Source organism: Chenopodium album, chromosome 5 (assembly GCF_948465745.1).
Source record: "Chenopodium album chromosome 5, dcCheAlbu1.1, whole genome shotgun sequence".
In the NCBI taxonomy this organism is placed as follows: domain Eukaryota; kingdom Viridiplantae; phylum Streptophyta; class Magnoliopsida; order Caryophyllales; family Amaranthaceae; genus Chenopodium; species Chenopodium album.
Genome location: NC_137838.1, coordinates 5,411,568 through 5,426,074, shown reverse-complemented (window position 1 = coordinate 5,426,074; position 14,507 = coordinate 5,411,568). Strand labels below are relative to the sequence as shown.

The 14,507-nt window shown below is 35.2% G+C and overlaps 3 protein-coding genes across 3 annotated transcripts; 1 reads left to right on the top strand and 2 right to left on the bottom strand.

Moving 5' to 3' along the window:
* Positions 1 to 314: 314 nt before the first annotated feature.
* Positions 315 to 6,076, bottom strand: LOC145631641 (uncharacterized). The gene is made up of 8 exons (XM_081683762.1): positions 5,465 to 6,076; positions 3,764 to 3,908; positions 3,503 to 3,671; positions 2,145 to 2,415; positions 1,695 to 1,960; positions 1,398 to 1,613; positions 975 to 1,077; positions 315 to 871 (listed from the first exon to the last, which is right to left on the bottom strand). Exons 1-8 carry the CDS (start codon positions 5,613 to 5,615, stop codon positions 813 to 815), a joined length of 1,380 nt encoding a protein of 459 aa, XP_081539888.1. The 5' UTR covers positions 5,616 to 6,076; the 3' UTR covers positions 315 to 812.
* Positions 6,077 to 7,162: 1,086 nt separating this feature from the next.
* On the top strand, positions 7,163 to 9,355 carry LOC145631639 (rhodanese-like domain-containing protein 14, chloroplastic). Its single transcript, XM_081683760.1, has 6 exons — positions 7,163 to 7,488; positions 7,615 to 7,661; positions 8,209 to 8,301; positions 8,469 to 8,607; positions 8,693 to 8,795; positions 9,128 to 9,355. The coding sequence occupies exons 1-6, from the start codon at positions 7,272 to 7,274 to the stop codon at positions 9,240 to 9,242; spliced, it is 714 nt and encodes a 237-aa protein (XP_081539886.1). The 5' UTR covers positions 7,163 to 7,271; the 3' UTR covers positions 9,243 to 9,355.
* A 641-nt stretch (positions 9,356 to 9,996) lies between these two features.
* Positions 9,997 to 14,236, bottom strand: LOC145631638 (uncharacterized). The gene is made up of 7 exons (XM_081683759.1): positions 13,958 to 14,236; positions 13,726 to 13,872; positions 12,804 to 12,902; positions 11,790 to 11,981; positions 11,517 to 11,636; positions 11,093 to 11,164; positions 9,997 to 10,221 (listed from the first exon to the last, which is right to left on the bottom strand). Exons 1-7 carry the CDS (start codon positions 14,216 to 14,218, stop codon positions 9,997 to 9,999), a joined length of 1,116 nt encoding a protein of 371 aa, XP_081539885.1. The 5' UTR covers positions 14,219 to 14,236.
* Positions 14,237 to 14,507: the final 271 nt, after the last annotated feature.

Genomic DNA, 14,507 nt, shown 5'->3' with positions numbered 1-14,507 from the left:
AATTTATCTCATTACATAATTTATTAATACTTTCTATTTACAAGATTTCTAGCAAAATTGCCAATACATATATGAGTGTGATTATTTTGCGAAACAGAAGCAAAAAATGATTTTGCTAGATATAGTTGATTATTTGCCTCAAAGAAAGCAACAGTTATCTGGAAGACTGGTAAATCAAAAGCCGAAGATGAAGATGAAGCTTATGAAAGTAACTAGTAGGAAACATGTCAAAGATCAACTCTTGAAAAACTATTTTTCTTTCTAATACTCTGTGAACAGACTAAACAAGAACAATTGGATATGAAACTTCTCGATTGCTCTCAAATAAATTGTGATAACAATCTCATAATCACTTGCTCTAAATATTTTGCGCAAGAAATTGCTTACAAAGTCAATTCAATATTAAGAGGAAAAAAAATCTCCAAAAAAATCAAGGGAGAAAAATACAGTATATGATCAACTGTTCAATTGCATAACAAATAATGTGGAGCCTAAAGAAAAAAATTGGCATATACTCACCATTCTCTGAACTCTTGAATAGGAGAGGACGGGAGGTTATAGGGTAAAAAAAATCGCCACCTAATGCATTAGTGAACTGCTATGAAGACCTTAAACTACATACTACTTCTGCAGAACTGAAGTACCTTGTATTTCCGTGTATTCTTACTCGAGTTTGGAGCAGCAAAACTAATTCTTATAAGAATGATCACCATTTAAACATCAATATGCTTCTGAGTTATATCTGTATTGACTCTATCATGACGCTTTGAATGGTTTTGATATCTATCTTTCATGCCTATTACATCTCAAGCTTAGATGCTCAATAGCTCTGCTTCAGTATCTCTTTCCTTGAGTCCATATGATTCCGTCTCTGTTGATAGATTGATACCAGTATTATAAAGCAGTAAAGCTAGATTGGCATAAGAATAACAAGAACCATTATTAGAAAGCAAATGAGCATTCATTCTACTTACTATGTTTGTCAGAAATCACCATGAGTCGCCTCTGCAATATAGAAGCCACGAAGAGGAAGATTGAGCACATGCCAAACATGATAGTAATGGGAAATGCATTGACCTTCAGGGACAGAAATAAACATGTGTTAGAAACAGAGCAGAGCAAGAGGCAAAGAGATTGAGCGAAATTTATGAAGAGACTAAATAACGACCACAAACTTGAGGAGAAATTGTAACACAGAACCACACACAGTGACACACTCTACAGCCACCAAAACAAAAAAAAAAAAAAAAAAAAAAAAAAAAAAAAAAAAAAAATTGGGTGGAAATTAAAATAGAACAAACGAAAATATAAAGAGGGATGCAGAAAATAGTTCACATGGTGACATAAATTTTTTTAAAAAATTAATACTAAGGAGATAAGGATATTTGGTGACATACGTTATATAGAACAACGCAGACAAAGATATTAAGTGGAATGCGGAAGAAGTTCATGATAGTACTCCTAGCTTCCTCTGGAATATACTGGGATCTCATCTTCATGATAGATGGCCAAAATATTCCCACACATGCTTCAAAAGCACAGAAGCCGAGAACCTGGATACAACCTGAAAAACTGATGCCACCACCCTTCACCTTTGATGGCTCTACAAGGAACTGTAAGAATAAGAAAGTCAGAACTATTACAAGAAATATAAATCCAATCTAGTTTGAGATAAGAAGTGGAGGTCAACATACATTTGTCACAATTGGTAGCAAAAGAGAGGCAGCAGAGATGGAGAAAACCACTTGCATATAGCTCTCAACTCTAGGAGATGAACGAGCCAAAAGCCGAGATGCAATAGAGCTTCCCAACATTGAAGCCAGCATGAAAGTTGCAAAAATAAACCCATGTGGAATTTCCTCGTCATTTGGGCTCAATGCAGGGGTCCAGAGGAATACAAAGGTATACATAGAACCCTCAAACAATGACTGAATGGCTCCAAGTAAAGCTATTTTCTCATCTGAACATCAATAAATAGCATTTATCCACAAATTAGATATCACAAGGACTGAAAAGAATGTAGTCACAAATATTACAAATTTACAATCACTAAAATCATATTTTTTACACATCTTATAACTTTCACATTTAAGAAAGTACCAAATATACAAGGCATCTACCCTCATGTTTCAAGAAAAACTTACCCGAAGCAATAGCTATCGCAGCACCCTTGAATTGTGCAAGCAAGTCCTTATTCTCTGAAGGGTCTCCATAGTTCTCAGTCCATGATGATAAAATAATGGCCATGCCTATAGCAAGAAGACATGCTGCAGCATCAAAGGGCGCAACAGGCCCAAGCCCAAATGTATCCACCAATAAATTTCCAAACAAGCCAGAAAGAATAGCGACAAGACCGTTTCCAAGAAAAATTGCTTTTGAGAAAGTTACGGAGAGCCATTGTTGTTCAAAGCCCCTCTACATAAATCATAGGAGAGAAGAAAGCCATAGTCAATAGAATAGATAGCCAGAAGATAAAGACGCAACAAACAAATAAGCATCAACTCAAGGATAGAAGAAAAAAATTGAGATGCAACAAGCCAAATATAAGGTAGACAACACTCAAATTTAAAGTGAACTAAATCAGACAAAGAGCAATAATTCACTGACCATATAAGCACCAAACCAGGAGTATAACAATTAAAATAAATAAATAAATAACTATTATTAAGATGACCAAGAAAGATATACATAATCCATCCACTATGATAAGAATTTCATGTAAAGAAACAATATTCCAAAGACCGAATCGTAACCCAAAGAAAATAAGTGCAGAAAGGAAAGAGGAAATAATCAAATAGAAACAATTTCGAAACAGAAAGTGTTAACAGCTTAAAACAAACATCCATGTGTAGTACACATATCTGACCTAAATCTTTTTTTATCACGAAAATTATACAAAGCATGAAAAATGTCACAAATCTATTTTTTCATCCACTTTTATTCAATATTTCCAAAGGCACTGTAGCGGCATGAACTTCTATTTTCACAAATAAGGAATTACAAATGTCACTATGTCGTGAAGACACTGGAGGTATTGTACTCCCTCCGTTCCCATTTGTTTTTTACGTTTCCATTTAGGGTGTTCCATTTTATTCTTTACATTTAGGATATTTCCTTTTTAAGTCATTGATTTTAGACAAAATTACCCTTGCTTTACAAATTAAATACTCAATTGCCCTTCACTTTTCATGTGCATATGTACCTTTTATAATATTTTAATGGATTTTCAATACTCATAATTACTTTCTCTCTCATCTCTCTTCTACATCCTTCCAACTTTCTTTACCCCACATGTACAATATTCCTTTTTTTTAACTATAATTGTACTTTGAATGATTAATTTATGTCAATTCACCTCAATTTTACACAATTTCTTAACAACCGCGCATAATTCCAAACGTAAAGAACAAAAGGGAACGGAGGGAGTATAAGATAGGATTTCAAACAAATGTGTTTATGTCAAGAAAGCAGATATAATCATACCAAGTGATCTGAAACTCACCTTGTTGTGCTCTGCAACAAGCCATGACTCGAAGGCAGAGAATAGCAGTGATGTGGCAATGCCTCCTAATATTCGGCCCAGCATCAACACTTTGTATTGAGGAGAATGTTTGGTTATGCAACTCAAGATGTAGGTTATGCAATAAGTCACACATGCCCTCTTCCGTCCCCTAAATTTTTGCACAGTATTAAGATTTAAGAGAAAATTAAAAACCAATAGAACATTAAGAAGTATCAGAAAGAAAGTACAAGGAAATATTACTGTTTGTCAGCCAAAGATCCGACAATAGTCCCAAATAGCATTGAGGATCCAAAACCAGCAATAAATAGCTGTCCAATGTCCCCTTTCCCAAAACCATAAGTACTATACAGGTAGTATACATAAGGACCCTGCAACCAGTCACCAGCTGTTCACACATATAGAGTTCAGTTAGAATCACTTATACATTCTCATCCACAATTCAATAGCCAAATAAGATCAATTCAGCTTTTGGACGCACTGATTGTGCTTGAGCTAGCCCCTCTTAAACAAACTAGAAGCTGGTTAAAGATTGTAAGAAAATTGACTTCAATCCAGATATGAGATGGGCAATGAACATACAATGGTATAAAAGCCGTAATAAAACATTATTGTAAAGTCATCATCTCATAAAAACAAGAAGTATGATTAAATATAGCCCACATACTCTAATACCATCAGCATGTAGTGCATACAGATGCAACCACTTATCATCAAGTCAATAAACCCCTAAAGCAACTCCAACAATTTGTCTGATAACATGACCTTTCATAATCTCTACAAGAAGGAAACTCTGATCTTTTACCTTTATACTCATGGTCATTGATCCTAAGAAGTCATGTTTCTAAAAATCAGTAATTGTATTTGTACAACATGTCTAAACTAGTATTACTGAACTCCTGACGCGAGTACCTAAGGATCTATACTACCATGACGTCACAATTCATAAGCTAAAAGTACCTTTCATAGCTTATGAGTGCACATTATTTTGCAAGTTGAGGCAACCACTCAGTTTATCTCACAACTTGGCCTTGATCACAAGAATACATAATCTTTCATTGTATCTGGATACTCCCTTTAAACAACAGTCATTTAAGACTTTCGCTCAAATGGTAACATGTTGAAGAAAGTTACCCAAAATCTTATTCAATCGCGTGTATTAAATTAAGGTAGTAGATTACAAATGAGGTTAAAGTCAGGGTAATGCAAAGAATGAGGTCAAACTTTTACATCTCTAAAACGACACTTATTTTGGATCAAAGGAAGAGTAAAATTATGATTTCGGGATAGAATTTTTTTTCCAAAAGTCGAATTGGGAAAGAAATTTGGCACTAAGCTCCCACTCCTAATACAAGCAACGAAAATAGCACTACATAATAACTCATTAAGGTATGCAAATGAGCTAGTGGGACTAGAGGAGAGCAAAAACCACACTCCCAAATCCCAATCTACGTCTGTATTTTATTTTTCTTATTCCAATGAATATAGAGCCACAAAGACGACAATGTAGACGTGATTTGATCCCACGACTTAAACCAACTAAGCTAGCCTTAGCTATTTACCGATACCAATCTAAGGCACAAAAAAATATTCAAAGCAATAACCCACAATAATCTTACTTTAAGTTTCTTCTTCAATAATTCACCTACAAAATCTATATTGACAATAATTCTATAGGACCCACATGATACAATGTCAATTATTTAATTTCAAGTAACAAATCAATCTAAATCTACCAAACATTGATCCAACAACAATAAAAACGCATATAAATCATCACAAAAATGTAACAAAACATCAGATCAAACCTCAAACAAATCAAAACTCAACCAAACAACCATAATTTGGGGAAAAAAAATGAACCCCACAAAATCTACAAACAAAAATGCAAGAGTAAGATCTAAAAACAAAAATGGGTGAATGATAATCTTAATAAAAAATTACCCATCATAAGAGAATAAACCAGAACATAATTATTTTTGAAGGCATTGAAAGCGGAAGAAGTATTGATACGATCTTTATTGTTCTTGCTGAGCTCAATTGCTGCGACAACAGCAGCAAGGGATCCAAAAACCAGGTAAAAAAACCACTCCATTTTTACGAATAAAGAAAATTAGGAGAGAGAATTTGAAGAAAAAAGAAACGAATTAATTTCTGGGAAAAATGGAACTCAAAGCAGTGAGATTATATAAACAGAGAGAGAAGGAGAGAGACGCGAGTTTGATGATGTTGAAGAGAAGAGAGGACACGTGGCAGAATGAGGGGAAGCGTGAAGAAGGGCGTAATTTAGTAAATTTGGGTGTCGGTGGATATTGAATTTGGTTGGTCCACGTCCACTCTTAATTTAATGCTTAATTAATCACTACACTCACTCACTCAGTGAGCTCACTCACTATAGTGTCGTTCGGTCGATCTGCAATATTAAAATAGGTTATCTATATTTGGATTAGAAATATTCTTTTGATTTAGTTATGGTGTGCCAATGTGCCATTAATAATGGTGCAACCTTGTTCAAGATCTAAAGGGTAAGCATGTAAAGATTGTTTAATGTGGAGCAATACTTTAAGTGAGGGATGGATCTCCAATATGAGTACTACTCTGTAGTTATTATACTTCGTATGCTTTTTATTTTGTATGTACAATTGGTTGTACCTTGTGCATGGTATAAAAAAAATATCATTGATTTATTGTGAATTTTGAAATATATAATTGGTTGTACGTTGAAGTTTCTCTTCAATAGAGTTTTTTTTTTCGATGAATCTTAGTTAAGTTATTATGTAAAATTAGGACTGAGTTCACCTGAGTCCCGTAAGCTTTGTTTGATGATTGTTTTTTTTTTTTTTTTTTTTTTTTTAAATGACAAAAACTAGATTGCTAGACTTCACCTATAATCAACTCCATTTATCAATCATCTTCACGTAAACTTGTATTAAATGCCGCTAAGTACATGAATATAAATAACACTACTAGTAGATCAAACAAGTCAAATGAACTAGACTAGCTAACAACAGGTAGGCAAATAAGGCTCATATCATGGCCCTGAAAGTCAAGAAACAATGTGTGGACTCGTATACAAGTAACATCATTTTATGTGTTTTCACATGCCAATGACAACTTGAGAGTTCATACTTAATATTAATAGGTATGGTGCTAATACATCAATATATATTTTTAGGTAAAAAATAGAGATAATTAGATGTTAATAAGCATATAACAAGTACTTCATACTACGTATTAGATATATCAGCTCGAGTACACTTTTATTGGCAATGCTACGTATACTCAATTAGTAAATTATACTCCGTATCCCAACAATATAAGTACTACAATTATCCATATTTTTTCAATGTTTTTCCAGAATACTCTTGAAACTTATACGAAATATTAATCAAATGAATTATAAATCCAAAATCGTGTGTTGTAATTCCTTCTAAGAATAATTGCCATAGTATGATAGTACTATGAATCATTCATGTATTCATCATAGTCCATAAGAATTTAAATCATATCATAAGAAAAGACATGGGTCAAAATGGGGATGAGGATATATCCAATTAAGATTATCGCACCAACGGACCACCACAAAACCAGATTGTTCGCTAACCAAAATATCTTGATCAGGGTATTTGTGGTCCACCACTTGAAACAAAACATCAATCTCATTTTCTGTAATCAAAGAACTGCAGTTTCTAACCCAGAACAAACTCCAACCTTATTGATTCTAACTTTGAAGCTTTGAAGTATATAAAAAATGGCCACTTTCACTTCAATCACCCAGCACCAATCGATCTCGTCGTCGTTGTACCATAAATTTCATGACTCAACACAATCTTACTCCTCAAAATCTAGTCTGTCCTCTTCTCTGATGGTCAGCTCAGCAAGAACTCCTGCAGGCAGCTTACACTACCGCGGCTCACCAATGGGTTTAACCATCCGTAATGCAGCTACTAAACAAGCTAAATCACCAGGTATTTCAAGCCTATCTTCATTATGATAATAATTTAGGAATTAAAGATTCATTGATTGAGGATTTTCTGATACTGTATTACTGCCTTTTTTCTGACTTTCTGATGACTTTGTCTTGGAGTGATTAGCTGAAGAAGAGTGGAAGGTAAAGCGTGAAGTTTTGCTCCAGAACAAGGTATCCCACTTTCCCTGCATATTTCTTTTTTCCAACCTCAGGGCATCAGATTAAATGATGAACTAAACAAACCAACAAAAGCCTACGATTTCCGAGGTCGTTCATCAACTCCCAGATGATGATCATCACAGTAATCACCCAGTCACCCTTCGGAATAAATCACACTTAATATATTCACAAGGAAATCTATACATGGTAAAAATTGTTATCATTTCCTTCAATTTTAAAAGTCAGACAATTTTCTCTCTGACATCTGCTTATCTGAATAATCTGAGATTTAAGGCTGATAAGTATGAGGCAAAATTACATCCACTATAGAAGAATAGAACAATAATCTAGGATTCAAACGAAAAGTTTATCACAAAAGGGATTGGTGTGAGAAATAGTCAGTACCTAGCTCTAGATAAAGTTTGTGCTCTGTAAGATTCAGTTTCTGAGACTCGTGCCAGTCCCAAGATAAGAATATAGCTAGACACGGTTAAACGAGGGTGTAATTTGCAAGACTTTCATAAATGGCATGACAAGTCCTAATATCTGGTTTCCTCAGGTAAGAAGTGTAGATGTTAAAGAAGCTCTGCGCCTGCAGAAGGAGAATAATTTTGTGATGCTCGATGTACGACCAGAGGCAGAGTATAAAGAGGTTAGTCTGCTAACTTGGTTGCAACTGAACTTAATGCAGTCTGAATTCTGAAACTCAGGCAACACAGAAACTTAAATTTTACCCCACAGTTGGATAAAAAGAGACTTGCTGATGATTCAAAGATTCACAAAATTTTGAGTTAATTAAAAGTTTCAATTACTGGGCAGGGTCACCCACCAGAAGCAATTAATGTGCAAATATATAGGCTTATAAAAGAGTGGACAGCATGGGACATTGCTAGGCGAGCTGCATTTGCATTTTTCGGCATCTTTTCAGGCACAGAAGAAAATCCTAATTTCCTACAAGGTAATGAGCAGATTTCAGATTATCAGACTCACTTGAAAAAGCAAGTAATCCCGAAACCAACTAATCATTTGCTTTACACTTACAGAGGTTGAATCGAAAATTGACAAAAATGCCAAGATTATAGTGGCCTGCTCAGCTGGGGGCACTATGAAACCCTCCCCAAATCTTCCCGAAGGTCAACAATCAAGGTACACAAGCCACTTGAGATATTTCCTCTTTTTCCTATATTTGATGCATTTGGTTGCATGAAATGTTCAACAAACTTTCTTCCTTATCTTCACATAGGCATGCCAAACCAAAACTGCCATCTTTTCTAGACCTCAACTAAACAACAATCAAAACTTCCGCTCTTTCACATAGCATATATGTGGTCACGATTCACAATAATATAATACTTTGCTACCTTCTGGTTTCTTTTCCTAGTAGGCTTGGAATCCTAGACTCCTAGTTTCTACTCTACAATAGTACAATATATCACATTAATTGCTCACTAACACTATCTACAAAACTTTATGTCCAGGTCTTTAATAGCAGCATACTTGCTTGTACTCAATGGATACAAGAACGTCTTTCATCTAGAGGGAGGTCTTTACAAATGGTCCAAAGAAGATCTGCCACTAGTTTCAGAAGAATAACTTGCAAGTTACAAAGATAGCATTGAGGAGATTAATTTTGTACGTGTGATAGATATCATTTGTGTATAGACAATGAGTTTGCCTTACATAGGTGCAGTTTACCTTTTTCACCATGACCCATGCATTTCCTGTACAGTTATCATTGAGAAACTTGCGTCTCTGCAATGGTGAAAGTAGACTACCACTACATAAATCAACTTTGGGAAGAGAATTTGTTGTGGAATTCCAAAAAAATAAACAAATTTGAATCTAGGATCAGTAAAGAACTAATCACCTTAGCATGGGTAAACAAAGATCAAGATTATGTACTTCCCAATGGCCTAAAAGGATTTTATATGATAAGAAACTGAAAAAACAAAAAGGAAATAAGGAATTATTCTCATAAAGATGATTGAATCAATAGAATTACAAACATAATTCAATTCCTAAGATCAGACAAAATTTTGTTTAAAGAGAATGATACCTCCTCTGAACAGTGAATACTTTGACCAACAAGCATTTCAGAATCCAGAAGCTGATAATCTTTGAAGGCTGGGAATGAGTTTGCCTTACATTTGTCTTGCATTCATTAATCAGAAAATGAATTCCGTTGACTGATTGGATCCACGGGAAACTAAAGATGAACAGATTGTGCATACAGGTACTGACTGCATACCACCGGACATCCTTAAGCTCTAAGATGCCTTTATCTCCCAAATCCCGGAAGTTTAATGTAAGATATATGTATAAAATTGTATAGTGGTTTAAACCTGCTTTATGCTTTCAAGGAAGCTCTTGCCATCTCAATAGCACCCTCATAAGTCTGATTTCCACCGATAAATCCACTCATGTGCACAAATACACAGCCAGGGATCCCTGCTATCTCCGAGAGTTCTTTGCCCTCCAAACCCCTCCAAAGATGAGGCAAGGGCTTTCGGCTTTCAAATCTACCGGGTCCTAAAGCCACTGCCTGCACCCGCCATGAAGTTCGTCTATCATCCTGCATACAGTGAAAAGGAGAGGGTGAGCAAATATGCAAAAGGTATTATCATGTTGCCAACGGCAGATCCATGAACCCACTTTTTTTTGAAAAAAAAAAAAAAAAAAACGAAAAGTTTTTTTTTTTTCCCTTTAATTTTTAAAAAAAATTAAATAAGGGTTAAAAGAATTACTCTTGTAAAACAAGCAAAGTGATACCAGCGAAGCTTAGTGGTTGTTTTAATTTTGCTTTACTATCCAATTGGGCCTTTGATTAAGCGTTCGAATCCCTTTGAACCTTGTTTTTCATTTACAAAGTTAGATTGATTTACACATTTGTATCAATTATTAATTGTAGAGTTAGATTTACATCGATCAGAATAATAATACTCCCTCCGTCCCTTAATTATATGCCTATTTCTCTCTATTATGTGATTAATAAATGAAAGAAATAGGCATATAATTAAGGGATGGAGGGAGTAATAGTAATAATAATAACATATATATTTTACTTTGTATAGATTGTGATTTTTTTTTTATTTTTTTTTTTCATTTTTCAAAGAGTAATCCATTGTATCAAATTCTGAGTGATCCGTTGTAATCCGAATTTTGAGCTTATGTATTGAACTTTCAATTTATACATTTAAGGATTTCGAACGCTCACTTTGGAATTGCTGGATATGCTACTGCATGTTGCTCTATATGATACAGTGTGATTCAGGTATTCAGCCAAAGCATTCAACTAAATTATATCCTACAATCCCTAACACCTCCCACCCCCAAGGACCCAACACTACCTGTCCAAAAAACTGAAAAAGGACAAAGAAAGCTGTATATAGTAATTACACTAGTGAGTAAATGACATAAGATTATTAGCCAAATGCTGACATTACCTCATAAAGAACGTATTTGGTAGAAGGCTCAACTTTCAATTCCTCCTCAAGCTCAAAGATGTGAAGCTTCCACTGTTCACAAGTAAAAGCAAAAAAAGGATTTTAGGCAAAAGTAATATAATCTTCTTAGTTTCCATTTTAGTAACCCTACCATGTGAAATTACAAAAAAAAGAAGTTTTTCTACTGATCCTTCCACCCTCAAAAAAAAAGAGGGAAAAAAAAAATAAAAAAATTAGTAAGGGAGAAGCATAGGGCAAGTTAATAATTAAGTATGCAACAAGCTACCAAGTGTCAATAACTCAATACAATAAGCAATATAACTCGGTCCCTGGAAAAAAGGGTGGCAAAAGAATGACAGCAAGTTTTGTTGAATTAGAAACCATCAAGGTTTTTCTAGTCAATTGTGGCAGCATGTTGACTTACAGGACAAGCCTTCTTGAGCACCATGATTTCACCACTAGAGTCGATATCTTGCCTTGCTGCAAGACACTCCTCTACAATTGATCTAGCCGGTAACCATGATTGTGCATGAAATTGTATGCTCTGCAACATAAAATATAAGAGCAGAATATAAGCAGAGGTAAGGGAATCCCTATAGCAGTATTTATTTAGATCATGCATCCACCAATAGTTGCTTATCAGAGTTATCACTAGAGAAAATGAAACAGGGTAAAGGAGCAGTTCGGATAAATGCACCTCCAAAAACTCATTCCCAGCCAATGTCATCGCCTTCAAAAAGGCATCATTTTCTCGCTCAGCTGACTGATCAGGATCTGTCCAGCCAAGATTCAATCTTCCCACTCTAGACGATAAGTATGTGTTAATAGTGTATTTTGGTGATATATCTGTATTGTATTGATTAATCCCATTGTCTACAGCATCAACTGCCTGCCAGAATAGTTGATACATCAAGATCAATGAATAATATACATCCAATGAAATAAACAGAAATTTTGCAAGAAAAATATGAGGTAGATTTTATCCCATTTACACCTTTCCTCTCCCCCCTCCCTAAAAGTATAAGAGGATCCAAAAGAGAAGCAAAAATCATGTTGCTAGAGTCTTTGGTGCAGAATCCAATGTCCAAATTTAAACTACCCCTTACAAATCCATGAGAACAAGTGTTCCTATTTTGTGAAGGACCCTGTTTAGCTATAGAAAAATAGAAATAGAAATTGTACCATCTCTCATTTCAGTTCATGCCTTGATTTATAGTTCCAGCAGGTTATCCTCCCAAACAGTTCTCCATGTAGATTTTCAACTTGCACTCCTATTGTTTGAGATACTTGTTCAGATAGCTGTATGTGCCAGGACAACCCCCCAATAACCCTAGAACATACAGGCATTAAGACCTTTTTAGTTACCATAGCCCCTCCTTTTTTTAAAAAAAAAAAAAGTTACCACAGCCCCCAATTCCTCTTTCTGTCTCAAACAAAATCACTGAACTTAATAACTAAAATAATAAACAAAATCACTAAGCGAAAGGATCAAACAAAATTTACTGGCACCTGTTAACTAAGCAGTTGTAAGAGAGTTTTGATTTAATGGCAAAATTGATCAACTACAAGAATTATATCAAACATAAAACCACCAGGCTTCAGTGAAAAATTAAATGACACATTCAATAACAAACAAATAGCACAAGCAGGCATCAAGAAGAATCCTTAACAGCCATCAACAAAACAGCTTTACAATGTGACTTCTGACTACCTCGACAAAATTCTTGTAGATAGCTATAAACAAGCGATGCACATCTGGGTGTCTTTGATCAAGCTGAAGCTCCTTTGCAATTATTTCCTTTCCATAATGCTAGAAGAGAGAAGAAAACAGATAAATCAATTATCAGTGTATAAAACCAGATATCTATTACAAACAACATTCATTACAACTTCCACAAGACGGTTGTTAGCCAACAGATAACACATAAGGTTTAGATACCTGTGCAAATACTCAGGGCACTTTTTCTCAATCTATAACAACTACCTTCAGTTCTTAGCCATTGAAACTTCCAACAGTTTCTAAACTTAATTCCATGGTAAATTTGCAAACAGAAACCATGGGGAAATGACTAAAATAGTGACTCGTGCCACGGCCTAGTGTACAAGCAGAGAATCAAGTTAGTTCTCCCTTTTGACCATGAGATTAGGGATTCGATTCTCATCAAATATAAGGGGTTTCTCAGGGCCTTCAATCCCACATTCCAATGTCTAGTCTACAGTTCCCCTATGACATTAATTTATCCTAATCCTTCCCTCAGTTGACCAGTACTCCTACAAACATCAACATTATCACTCCAATGCCTGTAAAGTTACTCTTTCCCTAGTTGAGGTAAAGGAGGTTAGACCGTTAGATTAATGCACTCTTTATGTCTACGATAACAAAGAAACTATAATCAATCGACAAACCAATACATAATGTCAATCAGCAAGACCATTCCCAATAATTAGGATATGAAATCACTCCATTGTAATCTTTAAGTCCATTAAGAATTCACACAACCAAACCCAATAACCTAACAACATAAAGTGTACAAGCAAATAAAAATTGGCTATACACAAATCCACAAACTCAAATAAGCAAGAAAAACCTCAAAAAACGAAGATTTGAATCAAAGAGGCATTTCGTCGAACACCTTGTAGACAAGTCCAGCACTACTAAGTTTAGTCCCAAACCCATGACCAAAAACTTCATCAAAACCCTTCTGATGATGATCAAAGCGATCACGGGTCGGATCATACACTCCTCCAACATCTAGCACCGCATCCAATGAATCCAACACCTATCCGACCATATTCCAAAAAAATTGTCAAAAAAATTCAGGTAAATTGTGCAAAAATGAGGAGAGAGGAAAAGGGTATCAAAACCTGAAGGTCTCGAGTTCGAATGATCTGAGAATCAGCGAATTTGGAGGTGCGACGAAGGAGAAAGCAGCCAAGAGCTTCGTCGCAGTGAAAGCTGCCGTTGTGCGTTCCCACGCTCTTCGGAAGGTGGGTAGTAGAGGAGAGAGAATGAGAAGAAAATGGCTTGCATAAGTTTGTTGTAAAGGGTGAAATGGCGGATTTTGGTTTTTGAAGAAGGAAATTTAGGTTGGAACTCCATAGTCGTAGACGCAGTGTTGTCGCCATTTTTAGAGATGATGGATACCTTTGAAAGAAGGCGGGAGTTAAAAAGAGCGCGTCTTTTAAACCTTCATAGGTCAGCCCTTGAGAGTAGAAATTTTCTTACCTTTCTACTTTCTTTTAAACCTTTGTAGGTGAGCGCTTGAGAACAGAAATTTTCTTACCATTCTACTCCTAAACAAATGTAGTAATTTTGGCGATGTTGGTTTCATTATAGATTACACAAATGTTACCGTAATTTTCAATTTTGTGTTTTTTGTGTAAAATATAGGCAATTGATCACATTAATCACAAT

Excerpts from the sequence above, each read along its gene's own strand:
- LOC145631638 (XM_081683759.1), bottom strand. The coding sequence starts at position 14,218 with ATGGCGACAACACTGCGTCTACGACTATGGAGTTCCAACCTAAATTTC. Across the intron at positions 11,637-11,789 it reads CTGGGAATGAGTTTTTGGAG|AGCATACAATTTCATGCACA; the intron begins GTGCATTTATCC and ends TTTATGTTGCAG. Across the intron at positions 11,165-11,516 it reads TGCTCAAGAAGGCTTGTCCT|TGGAAGCTTCACATCTTTGA; the intron begins GTAAGTCAACAT and ends ACTTGTGAACAG.
- LOC145631639 (XM_081683760.1), top strand. The coding sequence starts at position 7,272 with ATGGCCACTTTCACTTCAATCACCCAGCACCAATCGATCTCGTCGTCG. Across the intron at positions 7,489-7,614 it reads TAAACAAGCTAAATCACCAG|CTGAAGAAGAGTGGAAGGTA; the intron begins GTATTTCAAGCC and ends TGGAGTGATTAG. Across the intron at positions 7,662-8,208 it reads AAGTTTTGCTCCAGAACAAG|GTAAGAAGTGTAGATGTTAA; the intron begins GTATCCCACTTT and ends TGGTTTCCTCAG.
- LOC145631641 (XM_081683762.1), bottom strand. The coding sequence starts at position 5,615 with ATGGAGTGGTTTTTTTACCTGGTTTTTGGATCCCTTGCTGCTGTTGTC. Across the intron at positions 3,909-5,464 it reads GGTTTATTCTCTTATGATGG|CTGGTGACTGGTTGCAGGGT; the intron begins GTAATTTTTTAT and ends ATGTGTGAACAG. Across the intron at positions 1,614-1,694 it reads TGCTACCAATTGTGACAAAT|TTCCTTGTAGAGCCATCAAA; the intron begins GTATGTTGACCT and ends TTATTCTTACAG.